Source organism: Narcine bancroftii, chromosome 7 (assembly GCF_036971445.1).
Source record: "Narcine bancroftii isolate sNarBan1 chromosome 7, sNarBan1.hap1, whole genome shotgun sequence".
In the NCBI taxonomy this organism is placed as follows: Eukaryota; Metazoa; Chordata; class Chondrichthyes; order Torpediniformes; family Narcinidae; genus Narcine; species Narcine bancroftii.
In genome coordinates this window covers 29,740,381-29,760,174 of record NC_091475.1, presented here as the reverse complement: position 1 = coordinate 29,760,174, position 19,794 = coordinate 29,740,381, and the positions used below count along the sequence as shown (strand labels likewise).

At 37.8% G+C, this 19,794-nt stretch overlaps 2 protein-coding genes across 19 annotated transcripts in view; one reads left to right on the top strand and one right to left on the bottom strand.

Annotated features, from left to right (window-relative positions):
* Positions 1–19,794, bottom strand: part of caska (calcium/calmodulin-dependent serine protein kinase a) — a 309,385-nt gene that overhangs the window by 113,352 nt on the left and 176,239 nt on the right. The window contains exon 1 of one of the 9 annotated variants that reach the window (XM_069889314.1): positions 12,430–12,488. The exons of the other annotated variants lie outside the window; for them this stretch is intronic. Coding sequence (XP_069745415.1) covers positions 12,430–12,466 — 37 coding nt within the window. The 5' untranslated portion in view covers positions 12,467–12,488. Of the gene's footprint in view, positions 1–12,429; positions 12,489–19,794 lie in introns of those variants that run through there. 9 annotated transcript variants of the gene reach the window in all.
* Positions 1–19,794, top strand: part of gpr34b (G protein-coupled receptor 34b) — a 76,923-nt gene that overhangs the window by 1,600 nt on the left and 55,529 nt on the right. For 6 of the 10 annotated variants that reach the window (XR_011341668.1, XR_011341667.1, XR_011341666.1 and 3 more), the window contains exon 2: positions 9,424–9,521. The exons of the other annotated variants lie outside the window; for them this stretch is intronic. Coding sequence is in view for 2 of the 6 variants with exons in the window: in XM_069889322.1 (XP_069745423.1) it covers positions 9,424–9,521 (98 nt within the window). In the remaining 4 variants the exon portion in view is untranslated. The remainder of the gene's footprint in view (positions 1–9,423; positions 9,522–19,794) is intronic. 10 annotated transcript variants of the gene reach the window in all.

Below are 19,794 nucleotides of genomic sequence, written 5' to 3'. Positions count from 1 at the left end.
GGCCTATTTATTTCTGATACATTTTTGGGTTTGCTGAGGGAGTTTAGTATGAGAATATTTTTCTATTTAAAAATTAAGCATTCCCAAGCCAGATAAAGCATAGCTCCCTGAATTCTGTTGTAATAATAATGAGTTTTATTCTAAACCAATGAACCATTTGATTTGGCTTACCTCCCCCAGGATTTGGATGTCATTGGCAAAACCAGTTTTACTTGCCAATTGCCCTTAACAAGGTGGTGCTGAGCTGCTGCCTTGAAATACAGTCATTGTGCTCTGATGAATAGAGCTCCAGGATTTAGACCCAGTGATGAAGAGATAGCAATACTTTAACAATATGTTCATTTTTTTAAAAAGTCCTTATCAATGTAATTTAGTTTCATTACAAGGATTACTTTAAACTTTCTAAAGTTTCTATTTAAACATATTCTCAACAGTTTTCTCATATTTTAAAACAAATTAACTCAAAATATAGAGCCAGGTATTTAATGAGGGCTTCTTATTTAATGATACCATCTAAAAGAATGAGGACATCATAAGTAATTGTTGAGTTGAAGTGAAGAAGACAAAATGATATGCAGACACATATTCAGTCTGCCAAGTACTTTGGATTTATCAAAACCTTGCTGATCACAAAAATTGACACTGATAACAGCATCATGCCTTCCTCTCCACTAGCTCCCTGCCTGCCACTCTTCCATTTCGTTCTTATCACTTTATTGAATTGCTAGATTTGTAGAGCCAGAATAATTTATAACCTTCTAAGGATATCGACAAATAATCATTTAGTATGGTGCCTGCCTTTACCTTCACCTCAAATTTAAAAAAAATTTGCACCTAGATACATAGCCAAAAATTCTATGTATCAAAATCAATACATGCTTTTTTAAAATAATTTTCTCCCCTCCTGCTCCCTCCCACACAGAAAATCTCCAAAAGAAAGTGAGAAAAGCAGAAGGAAGAAAAAAGAACAGAGAAAGAAAGAAAAAGACTAATTTTAAAACAATATTGGATATTACCTTATGGATAAATTATTCCAACACTTACAACTATCCATTATATCTTTTAAATATAAATTATATCGCAAATAACACATTACCAAAATCTATAAAAACTCACATCCAGTTATCTAATAAAATAAAATAAAATAAGATACATTAAGGTGAGGCTGGGGAGTGACAAAGGTTCACACCAAATTTCTACCAATTGACATAATGTAATTACTTATAAAGTTATAACATCGATCTTTCGCATATATGGGAACCAAATTTTCAAAAAATTTATCATATTTGTTCTTTAAATTATATGTAATCTTTTTCAAAGGTATACAGCTTCCCATTTCACAATGCCATCTATCTAATACCAAATCCATATCCAATTTCCATGAAACAGCTATACATTTCCTGGAAACTTCCAATGTGACCTTTAAAAATTCTTTTTGAAACCATTCCAATTTTATATCTGGACTAATCCTTGATATATCCCCCAGAAGAAACAATATAGGATTTCTTGGGAGTTTAACACCTATTACCTGTTGAAGGAAATCTATTAAATTAGTACAAAAAGAATTTGGGGCATGTCCATGTAGAGTGTAAAAAGGTGTCTGTGTCCTGTTTACATCGAAAACACTTATCTGAAATATCTGGCTTTATTCTATTCAGCTTTTGTGGCATAATATATAACTGATGTATGAAATTTTATTGCACCATTCTATATCTAACATTTATTGTATTTTTCATACTATCATAATGTATTTGTGTCCAATTTTTATCATTTAAATCTATATCCAGGGCCTTTCCCACCTTTGTTTAGATCTTTCTTCTTTACTCCCCTCAAAAGTAATAATACATAACTGATATGAACTTTTTTGTATTTGGATTTCATATTATTGTTTCTATTTCATCATCTTCTCACAGTAAATAACTTATAGATAATCTTTCTCATAGATAAGCCCTTAATTGATAATATCTGAAATTGTACTATTTTGTATTCCATATTTAGCTTTCAATTGGTCAAAAGTCATTAAATATCTGCCTTGATAAGTCTTTAAAATAAATTTTATTCCTTTTTTTGACTGGTTAATAAAATTTCTGTTATTCAACGTAAATGGGATCAATTTATTTTGCACTAGTGGCATCCTCAACTCTTCAACTCCCATCAACATATGTACCTTATGCCGCATTTTCTAACCAAATGACTTAACATTTGTGTGCCCGTTTCTCCAGTTAATAATACCTCATTCCATTTATATAGAAATTCTTCAGATTCTTATTCATTTCTATATTTACCCAAGCTACTTTTTTTCCTTCCTTCAAAAAAAAAAATCATAATGGGATTTTTGATCATGTTGATCACCATCTTAATATTTACTACAATTTTTGGGTAGGTCAGAATTTCTGTTTGGCTTGGAAGACACCAGCTATCACCAAAACAAAGTTTACCGGGCATCCACCACACATGAATGCATTTATTTGTCTCTTCTGCCATTTCTTAAGCTAACAAAAGAGGTGAATTTATGTTAATAGTGCTGGTTATAGTAAAATTTCTCAAATAGTTTACAACCGATTAATTTTGGCATGCAGTCATTGCTCATATTGGAAATAAAGCACAATTTACAGACAGCAAAATACCACTAGCAATGAAATTCTCTCCCAGTTCTGGCCACTTACTCAAGTTTCACATTGATTCAGATAAAAGATCTAGATTTCCTCGATTTTGGATCATCCATCTTTGGACCTCAAACCATGTATACATATTCTGATCTGTTGCTGCAGCCATAGCATTTGCAATGGTGAATAGTCGAGTGAGGACACTAAAGATGTAGGAAGCTCACTCATGACTGACTATTGAAGGGACTTTGGCATGTTGGCAATGTCATTGCCTAGTACGTGGGCCTGAACATTATTTGCCATTTATCAACCCATTCTTGGTGCATGCATTTCTAAAAAGTTCATCTGAAGATTGGCCCTTTGGATATCTATTCCCTGCCAGGAAGTCCTCAGGACTCTCTGCTTCTTTCATAAACAGAGGTGTCCAGTCCCTTGTTCTCTTCTGTATTGATAACTATATTTGTGCTATCTTTTGTCCTCATGAAGAACCTGATAATTTCATACACTTCACCAACTTTCACCTGGCCCTTAAATTTAACTAGATTATTTCTGACATCTCCCTCCTCTTCCTTGACCTTTCTGTCTCCAACTCAGGGGACAAACTATCCACAAACACCTATTACAAGCCTACAGATTCTCAAAGTTACTAGGATTACATTCTTTCCACTCTATTGACTTGTACGGTTGCCACCCCTCTCTCCCAATTCCTCCACCCCCATAGCATCTGATCCTAGGAGGAGACCTTCAGTCTAGGACATCCAAAATGGCATCTTTCCTTCATAAATGTGGATTCACCCTTATTATTATTGATAAAACCTATGCTTATATCTCCTCCATTTCTCATACTGTTTCCCTCCCCCCCTCCTCCCAGGCAGAACAAGAACAGCTCCTTTCTTCTTCACTTTCCATCCCACCTCAATAGCCTCCATATCTGATAACCACCCCCCACCCCCCATCTTCAGCACAATCCCTTCTCTCCCCATATCCATTTTTTGCAGGGAGACATCTTTCTGACACTCCCTAATCTACTCTTCCCTCCCCAATTATCCTTCTGCACCCCCACCCCCAGCCAAACCCAGGTACTTCTGCTGTAATTGCTGAAAGTACAAAAGCGTGGTTTCCTCTACATTGGGGAGGCCAAATGTAGATCGAGTGACTGCTTTGCCAAACACCTATGCTCTGTGGGTCAAAGCTTGAGCTTCTTGCTGCCAACTATTTTAACTTCCCCAATCATTCCTTTTACAATATATCTAACTTCAGCCTCATCCATTGTCAGTGCAAGACCAAACATAAATTTGAGAAACAACATTTCATATTCCTTGTGGACAACGTCAAGCCTAACATGAACATTTTTCTTTCCAACATTAGGCACCCTTACCCAGTACCATTGCTTCCACCTCTTCTTGTTCTTGAACTTTTTTTGTTTTTTTTCTCTCAACCTTTCTTTCTTTCCATCCCTCCTCCACATGATCTCTTCACCTCTCACATCTTCTATCCCAGTGGTTCTCAACCTTTTTCTTTCCACTCACATACCACTTTAAGTAATTCCTATGCCATCAGTGCTCTGTAATTAGTAAGGGATTGCTTAAGGTAGTATGTGAGTGGGAAGAGAAGATTGAGAATCACTGCTCTAGATCCAATTGTTACTGAAATATTTTGCTTGAGAAAAATTGTCATTGGCCCATTTCCTTTGGAGTTATGAAACCATGCACATAATGAGTCAATTAGGTACAATTAAAACAGTGGTTTTCAAACTTTTTCCTTCCACCCTTACTAATCCCTTACTAATCACAGAGCACCTATGGCAGAGGGAATACTTAAAGTGGTATGTGAGTAGAATGAAAAAGGTCGAGAACCACTATTCTATCCTATAGCCTGTAACTCTTGCAACCCCACCCCAACTCCACGTTCTTTCCCCCTTTATGTATATATCACTCCCTTTTCTCTTTCATCTTGATAAAGGATTTGGACCAGAATCTTTGACTGAGCATTTCTACCTATGGATGCCATCTGACCTGTTGAGTTCCTCCAGCAATTGTTTGCTCACATTTCCAGCACTTACAGTGTCTTCAATGAAGTAAATGCTGTCTTTGTAGCTTTGGAAAAAAAAACTGTTTGACAAGATGCCACACAAAAGTTTATGTAATAGCGTCAACTCAGATAAATTTAAAAAGAAGCACCAGACATAAATATCCAAAACCAAAAACAGAAACACGTGGGAAATAAGGCAGTATCAGAGGAATGAGAAACAAATAATCTGCTTTGTAATGTGGATCCAGTACCTTCAGTTGTAAAAAAAAATCCAGGATAAAAGGAAGAACAGTGAATAATAAGTTGTGGCAAAGGTTTTTAGACCTGGAGATTTTAGTCTGACATTCTCTAAGAGTCACTGCGAGGAGGACTGCTATTTTAAATGATTAAAGGAATACAGAACAAAACTTCATAATTTGTATACACCAAATTTGAGGTGAACTCCATACAGAGAGGATAATAACAATTATAAACAATGGATTAAAAGAAAGGGCTGATGTAGTAAATGGAATGTACTACAAGTACAAGGCAATATTGATTTAATGGCACAGTGTCCCGTAGGAACAGAAAGACCTGGGAGCTCCTGTGCATAAACTCTCCAAGATTTTGAGAGATCAATTTGCAAAGTTTTTGGGATCTTGGGTTTGTAAGGAGGAATTGAAAACAAAAGCAAGAAATCCTGCAGCACTTTTCTTTAAAAATGCTAATTGAATACAGTTAGAATATTGCAACCAAATTTCATCACCGCACTTTCGAAAAGATGTGAATGGCACTGGGAGGGTACAGAAATTTACTAGATGAGGGATTTTAAATACATTTTATAAAAGTACATAGATTATGGCCGGTTTAGATATGAGGGGCAGAGAAAAGCTGCTCACATTAGCTGATGGTACAAGGATTACGCCATCCAGATTTAAGCTTCTGGGTAAAAGGTACAAGATGCACGTGAGGAAGAATTATGTCACAGTGGGTGGGAATAGCCAGAAACGTTGCTGAGATTGGTAAAGTAGAAACTATGAACAATTAAAAGGAATTGTTGTTTTGATACTCAAGAGTCCTGAATGCTCTTTTTAACCAGTCATCTAAATTCTGTCATATACAGCCATTAACTTGTCCAAAACTCAAATCATCTTTATGTCCAATTCTTCCCCAGCATCACTACAGGCATAGATTTGCAATAAGTACAAATTGAAACCTCATGAACTCCCACATCTATCTTCACTACTTTTCTCTGCTTTCATTCTCTCTACTTCTCAATCTGCTCTGACAATGATTTCTTCCACCAAAGCACAAAATATCAGGACAGGAGGGCATCAAATCTATATTGATTCTAAACCAGAATAATCCAGCTCCGCTCTGACCTCACTACTCGCATTCTAAATGATTCCCTGTCAAGTAAGTATTCATTTCATGATTTAGTCAGCCTTCATTAAATCCTTTGCCCAGTACTGAATCCAGAACTTAACTATTTGAAATATAATTTCATGTATGTTACATTCCAAATGCAGTATTACATTACAATAATGGAACCTTTACCTTTAAAAAGCCATTTTTGGTTCTTTTTCAAATAAACTTTGTTTTATGTTTTCTGGTTCTGAACCCTTCCATGAATGGGAAGTTTCTCTCTATCTATTCTGCCTAGACTCTTTCAAGTAAAGCATGGATTTAATTGCACTTCATAATTTTGTTATCATTACATTGCCCTCCACAAAGATATGCTTTTCCTTTATTTGCCCTTGTGCTCCACAGTTTAAATTTGTAATCAGACAATTCACATGGTGATTGATATGCACATTCCAAATTTTATTCAAGGTTATTTGTTTACATTTTGGTTTGACCATGCATGAATTACAGCATTCATTTACACAGTATGGTGCCCCTCATTCAGGGCACCATACTTGGGATATACCAATGGTGTGTATATTAAAGTAGTCATGTTTAGAACTTTGCTGCATATCCTTGCATGCCGATGATTTCTTGAAGACTGTGATTCACAGTCATCACCAGGTGCTGAGCATCTTCTTTGGTGATGCTCTGCCAGGCCTCTACTATAGCCATCTTCAGCTCCTCATTCTTTTGGGGGGTTGTCAAGTTTTCTTTTTTTGTTTTTTAAATATTTTATTTATAAAATTTAAACCACAATAATAGTTACATTACATTCAGTTCTAAATTATTTCAAAAGAAATTATACATGTGGCATATATCATCCCACCTCCCCAACCCACCCTCTCATCTCCCCACCCTTAAAAGAAAATAAAGAAAAAAGAAAATCCAGAGAATGACAAGAAAATAAAACATTTATACAATAAAGGCTATGGGAGGATACCAAGAAGTGAGGTCTTTAGAGAGAGCAAATCATACATGCAATCCAAAACTTTGTAAATATGGGCTCCATATTTAAAAAAAACCATGATATTTATCTTGCAGATTGTAAGTAATTTCCTCTAATGCAGTGGTTCTCAACCTTTCTCTTTCCACTCACATACCACTGAGCATCACCAGAGAAGATACTCAGCACCTGGTGATGTCTGTGAATCACAGTCTTCAAGTAATCATCGGCATGCAAGGATATGCAGCAAAGTTCTAAACATGACTATTTTAATATACACACCATTGCTATAACCCAAGTATGGTGCCCTGAAATGAGGGGTCTATGTGTAAATAAATGCTGTAATTCATACATGGTCAATCCAAAATGCCATTGTTGCTCTGCGATTACCAAGGAATCGCTTAAGGTGGTATTTGGGTGGAAAGAAAAAGTTTGAAAACCACTGTTTTAATTGTACCTAATTGACTCGTTATGTGCATGGTTTCATAGCTCCAAAGGAAATGGGCCAATGACAATTTTTCTCAAGTAAAATATTTCAGTAACAATTGGGTCTACAGCAGTGATTCTCAACCTTCCCTCCCACTCACACACTACTTTAAGCAATCCCTTACGAATCACAGAGATTACTTAAAGTATTACTTAAAGTATTATGTGAGTGGAAAGAAAAAGGTTGAGAACCACTGCTCTAATGGTATACAACTATGAAGTTCTGAATGTCATCTTTCCATGCCTAAATCTATTTCTGACTTCCATGATATTGCTATACATTTCCTAAAAACTGCTAAAGCAATTAACACAATTTAATTTAATAAATATTTAATTTTAATTTAGGCCTTATGACCTTAATATTACTTAATAAAAATAACATCAGATCCTGTGGGAATTTGACCCCCGTAATTGGTTCCAAAAAATTACCTACTCTTAACCAAAATTGTCCAACTTTAGGACATTGCCAAGTTGTATGTAAACATAGATCTGATATGACAGGATTTAATCTATTTAATTTTTGTGGAATCAAATATAATTGATGTAAAAAATTATATTGAACTAACCTTCATATTACATTTATAAGTTTAGTCATATTATTCTTACATAACTATATCCAATTCTTTTCACTTATTTATGTATTTAAATCTATTTCCCATCCACACCCCAATTTTTGGGGCATTATTTTGAAGTAAGTTATACATTACTGAAATAAATTCATTTACATAAGTGTTGCAAATCAGTAATTCTAATTCACTTTGATTAGGTAACATCAAAATAGGGCTTATTTTGCCAGGTAAAAACAGTTCAACTTGATAGTAACAAAATAAAGTATTGCTAGGTACATTAAATTTTTCCCTAATTTTAAAAAATGTTATAAATCATCAGATGCAAGGATCGACAATGAGATAGACAACAGACTCGCCAAGGCAAATAGCGCCTTTGGAAGACTACACAAAAGAGTCTGGAAAAACAACCAACTGAAAAACCTCACAAAGATAAGCGTATACAGAGCCGTTGTCATACCCACACTCCTGTTCGGCTCCGAATCATGGGTCCTCTACCGGCACCACCTACGGCTCCTAGAACGCTTCCACCAGCGTTGTCTCCGCTCCATCCTCAACATCCATTGGAGCGCTCACACCCCTAACGTCGAGGTACTCGAGATGGCAGAGGTCGACAGCATCGAGTCCACGCTGCTGAAGATCCAGCTGCGCTGGATGGGTCACGTCTCCAGAATGGAGGACCATCGCCTTCCCAAGATCGTATTATATGGCGAGCTCTCCACTGGCCACCGTGACAGAGGTGCACCAAAGAAAAGGTACAAGGACTGCCTAAAGAAATCTCTTGGTGCCTGCCACATTGACCACCGCCAGTGGGCTGATAACGCCTCAAACCGTGCATCTTGGCGCCTCACAGTTTGGCGGGCAGCAGCCTCCTTTGAAGAAGACCGCAGAGCCCACCTCACTGACAAAAGGCAAAGGAGGAAAAACCCAACACCCAACCCCAACCAACCAATTTTCCCTTGCAACCGCTGCAATCGTGTCTGCCTGTCCCGCATCGGACTGGTCAGCCACAAACGAGCCTGCAGCTGACGTGGACTTTTTACCCCCTCCATAAATCTTCGTCCGCGAAGCCAAGCCAAAGAAGAAAGAAAGATAAATCTCCCATCCTCAAAACAATCTTCAATCGTCTTAATATTCTTCTGTCTCCAAATTCTCAAGAATTAGTTACCCATTGAAAAAGGAATAAGCCTATTTTGACAAAAAGGCACTTTCTTCTTTGATCTTCCTCTTCCTACTCCACATCACTAAGAGATGAAAAAAGTGTTTCTTGTTCTGCCTCCAAATACAAAGGGGGAAGGTCTTGAAATTCAACCTTAGTGAGAGCTAATTTTTTTTAGTCTCCCACTGTAATTCCGTTCAATCCAAGTTTTGTAATTCCATTTCCATGCTGGCGCCATTTCTTCAGCTCCCCGAAGAGATGACACCGGGTTCATTTGGACTCTTGCTGCCGCCACTCTCATCACCCATGGAGGAGAAAATCCAGCCCGAGTCTCCGAAGTCGAGGTAGGCCCAATTTTTTCAAATATTGCGACTTCTTTTAAAACTAATTTTCTAGTTGCTGGAGGCTTTCCCTTTCTCGCAGCCATAGTCAAAATGTGCAAACAAGACATGCCCAACCTCCCCCAAGTTTTATCTTCAGCAAATTGAAGGCTTGCTCAATTGGATTTAGATTGGATGACTGACTTGGCCATTCAGGAATTTTCCAGTTTTTAGCTTTGAAAAACTCCTTTGTTTCTTTAGCAGTATATTTGGGATCATTGGATTGCTGTCCAATGAGTTTGGAGGTATTTGCTCAAATCTGAGCAGATAAGATGCTTCTAGGCACCTCAGAATTCAATTTGCTACTGCCATCAGCGGTTATATCAATGAAGATATGTGCACCATGGTAGCTATATGCTATATATGTTCAGGGAATAATAACCACAAAACATGCTTTAAAAAATGAGGATGTATGTTTTGGATCTTGGGCAGTTCCTTTATGCCTCCACACCTGGCTTTTGCCATCATTCTGATACACGTTAATCTTGGTCTCATTTGTCCACAAGACCTTTTTATCCCAGAATTATGCAAGCTCTTTTAAAAACTTCTTGGCAAACTGCAATCTGGCCATCTGTTTCTGTAGCTAATTAGTGGTGTGCATCTTGCAGTGTAGCCTCTGCATTTCTGCTCATGAAGTCTTCTGCAGACAGTAGTCATTGACGCATCCACAACTATCTCCTGAAGAGTGTTTCTGGTCTGTAGGATAGGTGTCTGGGGATTTTTCTTCAGTATGATGAGAATCCTTCTGTCATCAGCAGTGGAGATCTTCCTTGGAATACCAGTCCTTTTGCAATTACTGAGCTCACCAGTTCACTCTTTCTTCTTAATGATGTTCCAAATTGTTGATTTTAGTAATCCTAAAGTTTGAGCCATGTCTCTTACTGTTTTATTCTTGTTTTTCAACCTCATAATGGCCTCTTTAACTTTCATTGGCACAACTCTGGTCCTCATGTTGAAAAATGGCAACTATTGACTCCAAAGGTGATCAACAGCTGAGAAGCAAGCCTAGCTCTCTTATACCTGCACCAATGAAGCAATTACACATAGCTGAGCACTCACCAACACCTGAAATGAGGGGAGTATGATTAAAAATTGCTGTAATTTCTACATGGTCAAACTAAATTTATACAAATAGCCTTAAATAAAACCTGGAATGTGCACTTTAATCACACATGAGTAGTTCAATTATAAATTTAAAACTATGGAGCATAAGGGCAAATAAAATAAAAAAGTGTATTTGTCCCAAACATTATGGAGGGCATGATGTAATGTTGTTCCCTTACATTGGGGAAACCAAGTACAAATTGGATGACTGCTTTCCTTATCACCCCCATTCAGTATGCAAGTGTGACCCAAGATTCCAGAAATGTCTCACTTTAGTTTCCACTGCCAATTTGATCTTTGTTCCTTGATGTCCAATTCCATAATTTCTGCTTTCAACTCATTTTTTTCCCCCCAGATGCTATAATTACATAAATTTCATCCAGACTACCACTATTCACCAACATCTTTACCACCTCTTTCATCCTGCTCCCTTGCCCATTTTGTCATTCTCACCTGGCATCCATTTCATCAGGAAGTGCTCAGGCTAACCATTTGGGACTCGAATATTTACTAAACAATATTTATTTACTTATTTTTAAATACCTATATTTGTCCCACGTATGTATTACTTGTTGATATGAGACCTATGACTGGTTGTACGCCTGCATATTTTGCATCAAGGCCTGGAGAAAGGTGTTTCGTGGGGTTGTACTTCTGCAGTTGGATGATAATAAACTTGATCGGAAAACCTTTGTATTATTTCCAAACCAGTTTTTTTCCTGCATTTAAAAACTTTATTTTATCACTAACATAATTATTGTTCTGAAAAAAGGACATTGATTTTAAATGTTAACTATATCTCCTGCTTACCTGATCCATTGAGTACTTTCTGCTTAACTTCAAATTTCCAGCATTCACTAATTTATATTAACCTCACAGTCTCTCTAAACATCAATTTCAAATCAGTAGTCCTCAGTTACAACTTCATTGGCCTTGTACCCTCTAATTCTGCTACTGTCATTGAACTTCATTCAATGTATTAAATATTCTATACTTAAAGGTAAAGTTTCCATTATTGTCACGTGATACTACATTTAGAATGTAACATACATGAAATTCTTGAACTTTTGTCTATTGTAAGGCAGACAGAGAGTCACCACTTTGTCCAGTGCTCCTCACAGAAACCTACAGTGGTATTCCTAGGCTGTCTCCCCTCCAAGTACTGACCAGTCCTGAGCCTGCCTAGCTTCTGAGACCAGACAATCTCAGGCATATTCAGGCTTCCAACTTTGATTATATCAGCAATGGCCCTTCTGTCCTTTTTATTTACAGACATGGAGTATTTGGCTCTTTCAATCCCATTTGCTAGAAAACCCATCACTGAGTCCCTCACTTTGTGACACTTTATTCCATTTCTGAAAGTCTCTTCAAAATATCCTTCCTAGTTAATGCTGGTGCACATTTTTAATAAGCCTACAGCTATTTCTAACTCAGATATTTATTTTGTTTTTTTTTTAAAAAAAACACCACACAGAGGGAATTTGTTTTTGTTGAAAAAAATGTACCAACCCGTTCCCTCCCATTTTAAAACTATAATCTCATTGTAGAGTTTTTAATCTTGCCATTCATCAGGTCATGGTTTTCACCTGAATTTTTGTCCACATCAGAAGGAATATCAAAGAAATGGATATTTTATTTTAATGAAAATGGTTCCTGGTGAGGACAAGTGCTCAAAAAACATTTGGAAAAGTTTCTTGCACCATGCAAGTAACTACAAAATTAGTTAACAGCAGGGGAGAAAATTTATTATTCATGCTTCATCACTTACTTCTCGACACATGTGGATTCATTAAAATCACTTTCATCCCTACAAAGAAAATCCTCTGATTAGGTTGAATTTGATACTTTTATGAACCATTTATCACATATGACATAGAGGAATTAATGGAAAACACATGGCTCACACCAACAGATGTTTTTTTAAAAACGTTTTATGAATGCTCAAAATTTAAAAAGGTTGTTCAGATTTTAAGCCTCACCTTCCACAGATCATGTTTAACATTTATCATCATACATTTGCATCCGCATCAGTTATGCCTAAAAGATTATTTTAATGATTTGGATTATACAGTTCTGGAAATTTTAATGTAAATAGTTCAATTATACAGATTTATTACCAAGTTACAGGAATATCCTTATCAATCATCTTGAATGGTGCAATTGCTTTTGCAGGAGAGTGCCCAAAATTCCATTATTTCAAAATGCACCTTCCCCAGTAACTTATAAAATATTACAGCATTTGTTTTAAATAAATCACAGACAGCATCTAATTAACTTTGTTAATAACTGCACATACAATGGCCAAGTCAAATTAAACTGACTCTTAATTTTCTAGTAAGAATTTTTAAATGCATGTGCCTAATTTCTTTTTTAGCCTGTTGATACGAACATTGTAAATGTAATTAAACTGAACTACTTGTAAATTTTTAAGGAAATTAATATAATTCAGTTAAGTGTTTTACATACCATTTCTCAGTCCTAATTATGTTTGAGTATTGTATACAAAATTACCAAGAATATCACATTTTAATTGATCTAAATTTAAGCATTGACAAAAAGGAAAATGAATGTGTTTATTCCAGGGGAAAATCACATTTGGCCACCTAAATACACAAATTTGTTCATATATTTTAGCACACTGGACTGCTATTTCAATCATTTCTTCCTACTGTTGGTCTTCTCTCGTGACTTTCCTATTGTTGGTCTTCTCTCTGACTCCTGCTCTTGTTACGTATTACCAGCTTTTTACTTATAAACCATTTAGTGTTTCCCAATCTATGTTTCAACCAATCATATCATCTTAATTTTCTTGGAAGAGACTATTATTGTGAGCTTCTTTGAAGGCACCTATTCGTTTTGACAGAAAAAATCCTGACTGAAAAGGATTAAACAAGGTGTAATGGAAGATTCTAACCTTTTTTTTAAAACTTGCAGCTCTGGGTTCTGCAAGGCTGAGAACCTGCTTGCGTTTTAGAATCAGCAGACATAAGCTAAATTCCACCAAGGGGCCAGAGATGCTGTTATCTGATGAAAGGACATCTGTGTACCAAGAACATTTAATCTTCCTGCTTGTTTTGGTCACAGACTGTCAGAGGCCTAGCCTTGATACAAAATAAACCATTGTATTCAAAGTGATAAGCTGAAAATTATGTTATTTGTTAGAAGCCTAGCATGCTAGCTTGCTTGCTTATCTTTCTTGCTGTTCTGGGAATAGGTGCTTGGGTAAGCAGTTTTTGGGTAATATAAGCCATGGTCCCGCTGCTGAAGTTTGAGACTCTCCGAGAGGTGGCAACATCTCTCAGCAAGAAGAAGAACTTCTGGAGTCCAGCCAACGTCCCGGTCAGGGGAGGTGGAGAAGCTGCTACCGGCGCCCTGACAACCTACTACAAGTTTAGCAAAGGGATGGGAACCAGAATGAGCATGCAGTGAATGGTGGAAAGTTTAATGTAATGTGCAGTGAGTTTGTGACGAAGGACAGGCAGTGGAAGGAGCATAAATGTAGTCAGTTGGAGGGCTTCAAATGTGTTTATTTCAATGAAAGAAGGATAAGGAATAAGGGAAAGGAACTTAGAGCATGGATCAGTTGTGGCCATTACAGAAACTTGGCTGACAATAGGTCAGGATTGGCTGATACAGGTACTGAGGTTTAAAAAGAATAGGGTGGGAGGTAAAAGCGGGGGAGGGGGAAAGTAGTATTAATCGGGATCATTGTTGCAGAAAGGGAGCATGATGGGGAGGGATCCTCTACCGACTCAGTGTAGGTGGAAGTCAGAAACTGGAAAGGAGCTATTGGGAGTAGTCTATAGGCCCCCACAAAGCCCTTGGGAGACTGAGAAGCAAATAAATAGACAGATTTTGGAATGTGATACAATATGAAAAACAATTTTCCATAAACTCATCCTCAAATTCCGAACACCATTAGAGGAGATATAAACTGGTAATGCTCCCTTGTATTTATGCTGATCAATAGGGTTTTTGGATCTTGTGCTTGGTTAGACCTAAAATCGCATTGATTTTGAAGGGGATTGCAGGGCTACGGATACAAAACAAAAAAGGAAAGTAAGCTCTTTGATTTCTTCAGATTAGTTGAATTATTGACATGATGTGCTTTTGTGATGTGCTGTTAGTCTTAACAAAATGTTTTAACAAATTATTTTTGAATGATTTTGTCACCACTGAAGATCTTGGGGTCACTCAGATCATGTAACTGGGAGACAAGAAAGACTTCAAGCCATCAAGGTATTGGAATCTGGTGGGCACAGATTGGAGTTACGACCTCAGGCAGCAGGCTTGGTTCAGTAAAATGTGATGCATTCTTAAATACTGTGCCTTACATGTCAGGAAACATGTCAAGGGGATGCAGAAGTGATTTGGTAGGAATGAGGAATTGTATGTTGAAATTGGAGAAGTTGGGTTGTCCCCCTTGGTGCAGGAAAAGGTGAAAATGAGATTTGAAATCTGTCCAAAACCACATAAGAGTTTTGATTGAGTAAATAAGAACAGATTGGAAGAAGCAGAATGATTGGTAATCAAAAGTCATGCATTTAAGACTCTGGATAAAACAATCAGTGGCAACAGTGGTAACGTTCTTTTTGTAACTGAGAAAAATTGTGAAAATAACTAAAGAAAAACAAAGAAAAAATGGGTAAATATTTGAAACTGTGTTGAGGACAAATTTGCAGAGTGTATATGGAATATTTTCTTGGAACAATGAATATTGGAACTGATCAGGTTGCAACTTATTTTTAACTCTGGTCAGATACAATGAAGCCAAACTAATATGATTTAACAGTCAAAGGATTCATTGAGAAACAATGATCATAACACACTAGAATTTGCCTGAGAGACCAAAACAGAACTACAATTAGTTTATTGAATTTGGAGTGAAAAATAGTTCAAAAGACAGTAAATAAATGAGGAGACAAGTAAATAAATAGGAAGATAATCATTTAAAGTTGAGATTGACGAATTACAAATGGAAAAATAAGGAAATGGCACACACATGAATATTCATCTGTCAAGACATGGAGTCATCTACCTGTAGAAAATCTGGGGCAAAAAGGGTCTTATGACAGAAAAGACATTAACCAAAGGGATAAAAGGCTGATAAGCTCTGTGGACTAACAACTTGTGTCCAAACATATTATGGAAATGGCTACAGTGGCAATGGATGTGATCTTCCAAATGCCCTGGATTCTGTTCATAAGAATTTAGAAAATCACAAATTGTAATACCCTATTCAAAAAAGGAGGGAAGCAGAGAGCAATTAACATAACTTATCATAAAGAAAATGCTGCAATCAATTATGAAGGAAGCAGTAGCAGGGGATTCTACAATCAAGTTTTGCCAACATCATGTTATGAAAGGGAACCAATGTTTGTTGACTTTATTAAATGAAGAGAAGCCAGTTAGCTTAACACACAAAACTGATGGGATTGGTGTTAACACGAAAAAAAATTTGGCTAACTGACACTAGACAGAGTGCTGGGATAAATAATAACTTTGAGGCTGTCAAGCAGTAACTACAATGGGATACGAATGACACAAGCAGGAGTCAGTTATTTGGCCTTTTGACTTTGCTCTACCATTTAATAAGATCATGGCTGATCTGATTGTTATTTCAACTCCATATTCCTATTTGCCTTTTGATCCTTTGGCTTCTCCAAATACCCGTGCACAAATCTGCAGAATTGGGATTCATTCCAAGATTCCATTTTAGCATTCTTTTCTTCCTTCAACCTGAACAAAATTACACAGACTTGGAACCACCCAACAATTTGCAAATTGTATTCCACTCCACAATTCCTTCAAATTTGTTTACTGTTTGCATTGACAGATTTCTTGTCCAATTTCCATCTTTCAACTTTTTTGAATTAAACTCTGGAAAGATTAAAATCTTCAACCTTCTGTTCAGGCTGAAAAACTTGTACCCTCGTCATCTCTTCCATCTTATAGTCTCATATCCAACCAAACATTTGCAACATGGGTGGCACGGTTGGCACAGCGGTTAGCGCAACACCATTGCAGTGTCAGCGATCGGGACTAGACTGGAGTTCGAATCCTGCGTTGTCTGTAAGGAGCCTGCATGTTCTCCCCATGTCTGCGTGGGTTTTCTCTAGGGGTTTCAGTTTCCTCCCACCACTCAAAACATACTGGGGGTGTAAATTGGGGGAGATGGACTCGTGAGCCAAAATGACCTGTTACCATTCTAGATGTCTAAAACAATTAGTGTCCTCTTACTCCGAGCTAACCACTTAGTTCTATTTGTGTGAAAAGCACTGCTTTCATTTTTAATGTGTAACATTATCCAACTTCAAACAATCTCTCTTTCACAAAAATGCACATTCATTCTTTTAGTTCTATAGTCTCAACTCACACCAACTTTCTGTGTCAATTCAGCTGAATGTATTCTTGTCCATCTTCTATCAGGCTTCATATGTTGTGTACTCTTCACTCCACCTTGCTAACCTACATTGACATTTAGTTCTCAATGTCTCAAGTTAAAGAATATCATATTCTTATTTTAAGTTCTGATGCTATTCATTCAGATTCATTAACAATCTGAGTTTATAATTTCCCACTAAAATGTTACAGCAACAAAGGAGGTGCATCCCTGGAAATGTTGTGACTCAGTTGATTGTCCTTTTCATCAAAAAGATACACTATCTAACACTTCACTGGAGTAATGAGGAGGTGCTGCACTTATAGGTATGGACAGAGTCCTTGTCAGATTTCCAATGGACACAAAAAGAAGAATAAAGATATTGCCTCTAGTTTCCTGAGCAATATTTAACCATCGCATAATATTACTGAATTATGTTATCAGCCCACTGATGGAAGTCTTTTTTTTTTAAAAAGTAAACACTGCAAACTCCCTGTTCCTCACACTTTATTGCACCCTCTTCTCTTGGTAATGAAACCGGAGAAAGTGAGCTGTTTTCCAGGTTGCCTTTCCCTCAACCCTTTCTCTCAAAATTCATCTTTCACCAGGTTATTGTTGGCTATTTTATGACCCAGAACCATAATGAAGCTATTCAAGTGGAAGACATTGCTCTTCATCTGCTTTCTACTTAAATCCTACAGCCTTGAGTCACATTTGTTTATAATAGAAAACTACTTTCTTCCAGTGACAACACAGAACAGATCTCTGCATCAGCCGACTAATCAAGGAGTTACAAAAGTCCCTAATGGCTGGTGAATGTTTGAATGGTCCTTGTCAGTTCTGCAAAAATTATTTTGACAACTCTAGACTAGATTAATTAGAGGAAGTTAAGTAAGTGTTGAGTAGGGATGAATCCGATAAGAGTGTGAGGAAGGGTTACCGCAAGTATAATAGAACAAGGGTCTTGTAGTGATAGACAGAATTAGCAAGTTCTGCATATATAAGTCCTGGGGGATGAGATGTGTGAATAAAGACAAAGGCAGATTCATGAATAAGGACAATGACATGATGGGACCCAGACAAGATACCCCATGGTCTTTCAAGTTTACAAGTAGGCAGACAGAATTACCAAATGCCAAAACAATCCAGGAGGCAGAAGAATGTTAAGGGGGGGGGGGGGGGGGGAGGGGAGGGTACCTACACTGAAATGAACTGTATAAAAGTTGGGTGAGCCTCAGTATGTGTGTGTATTCCCATGGTAAAGGGAAGCACCCAACTTTGCACTGTTGTACAATGAATGTTCTTTGTTCTCAATTTTTGTCTTGAGCGAAATCTGTAAAGGTACTTATGTTTCTCACAAATGGGGACTCGTCCGGGATCGCACTCCCTCCACTGACAGAGTGTCCGACGACGGGGGTAGGTGCACCCCGGCTGATTCAGCTGGACTCCCGAACGACGGGTGACTGGTCAGTGGACAAAGCGAATGATATTCGAGAAGAGGCATTGAGAACAAATGACGGAAGAACGTTAAGGAAGCGCGCTTAGAATAGCTACTGGATCCCAGTAAGAGGGATTTATTTACCTGCTAGTATGGGAGGAGTAAGTAGCAAGGGAAACAGTCCTGAAGAAGGATGGGAAGATCAGATACCTAAACATAGTCCATTAGGATTAATGTTATCTGATTGGGGTGCGGGGAAAACCCATGGGAAAGATAAACAGATCATGGTCAGGTATTGCTATCAGGAATGGGTTAAGAATCCGATAAAAGGGAGTTCGGTATATTGGCCAAAGTTTGGATCCAACAAGGACTGGATGTGTCAGGCATTGAACATCTGGCTCTACCAAAATCAAGGAGGTAATACCAAGAGCAGAGAATATGCAGCCTGTTGGCTCAGTGGATCGTTTGATCAAATGATTTTGAGCGAAAAGGAATGTAAGAACAAGAAGGATGAGGAACCTTCTGCCCCTGAAATACAAGGATGGGATGTGTTACATTCCCTACCTCCACCTTATGCTCCCCCTGTGCCGGCTCCCATCCCCTCCCTCTCCCCTACGCTTTACCCTTCTTCACCTTTCCCTCCCCCTCCACAGTTACAGAAAGAAGGAGAAAGTAGGAGTGGTATGATGACTCGCTTACAGAGTGCAAAATTACCGCCTCAATTGACACGAGAGGGAGGAGACTTTGATTGTGAGGGTCATTCAGAAGAACAGTATGAGGCCCTTCGGGAGGAAAGGGCAGAACTCTCTGATTTGTCTCCCAAAGGGCAGGAACTTAACCATCATAGAGGAGGAGATAAGCCAGAAACTAACTGGATGAGACCTTTATGAGAGGTTCCCTTGGGAGGGGATGCAGGGGGTCTCGGATTTGTAAATGTCCCTTTGACTAGTACTGAGGAGCGCAATTTTAAGAAGGAAATTACCTCTCTGATAGAAGACCCTCAGGGATGTGCAGAACAATTAGATCAATTTTTGGGACCTAATATATATACCTGGGATGAATTAATGTCTATCTTTAAGACTCTATTTACTTTGGATGAGCGTGGAATGATCCGCCAGGCAGGGATCAGAGTCTGGGATAGGGAACACCAGGGGGGGGCCAGAGGTGATACCTGGAGAAGCTAAATTTCCCATGGAAAACCCAAATTGGGAAGGACCCCCACCACGGATGGAGTAGAGGCCGGACGGTGAACTCCAGCCCTCTCCAGAAAAGTAGGGAAAAACAAAGGAAAACACAAAGGCACAGAAATAAAA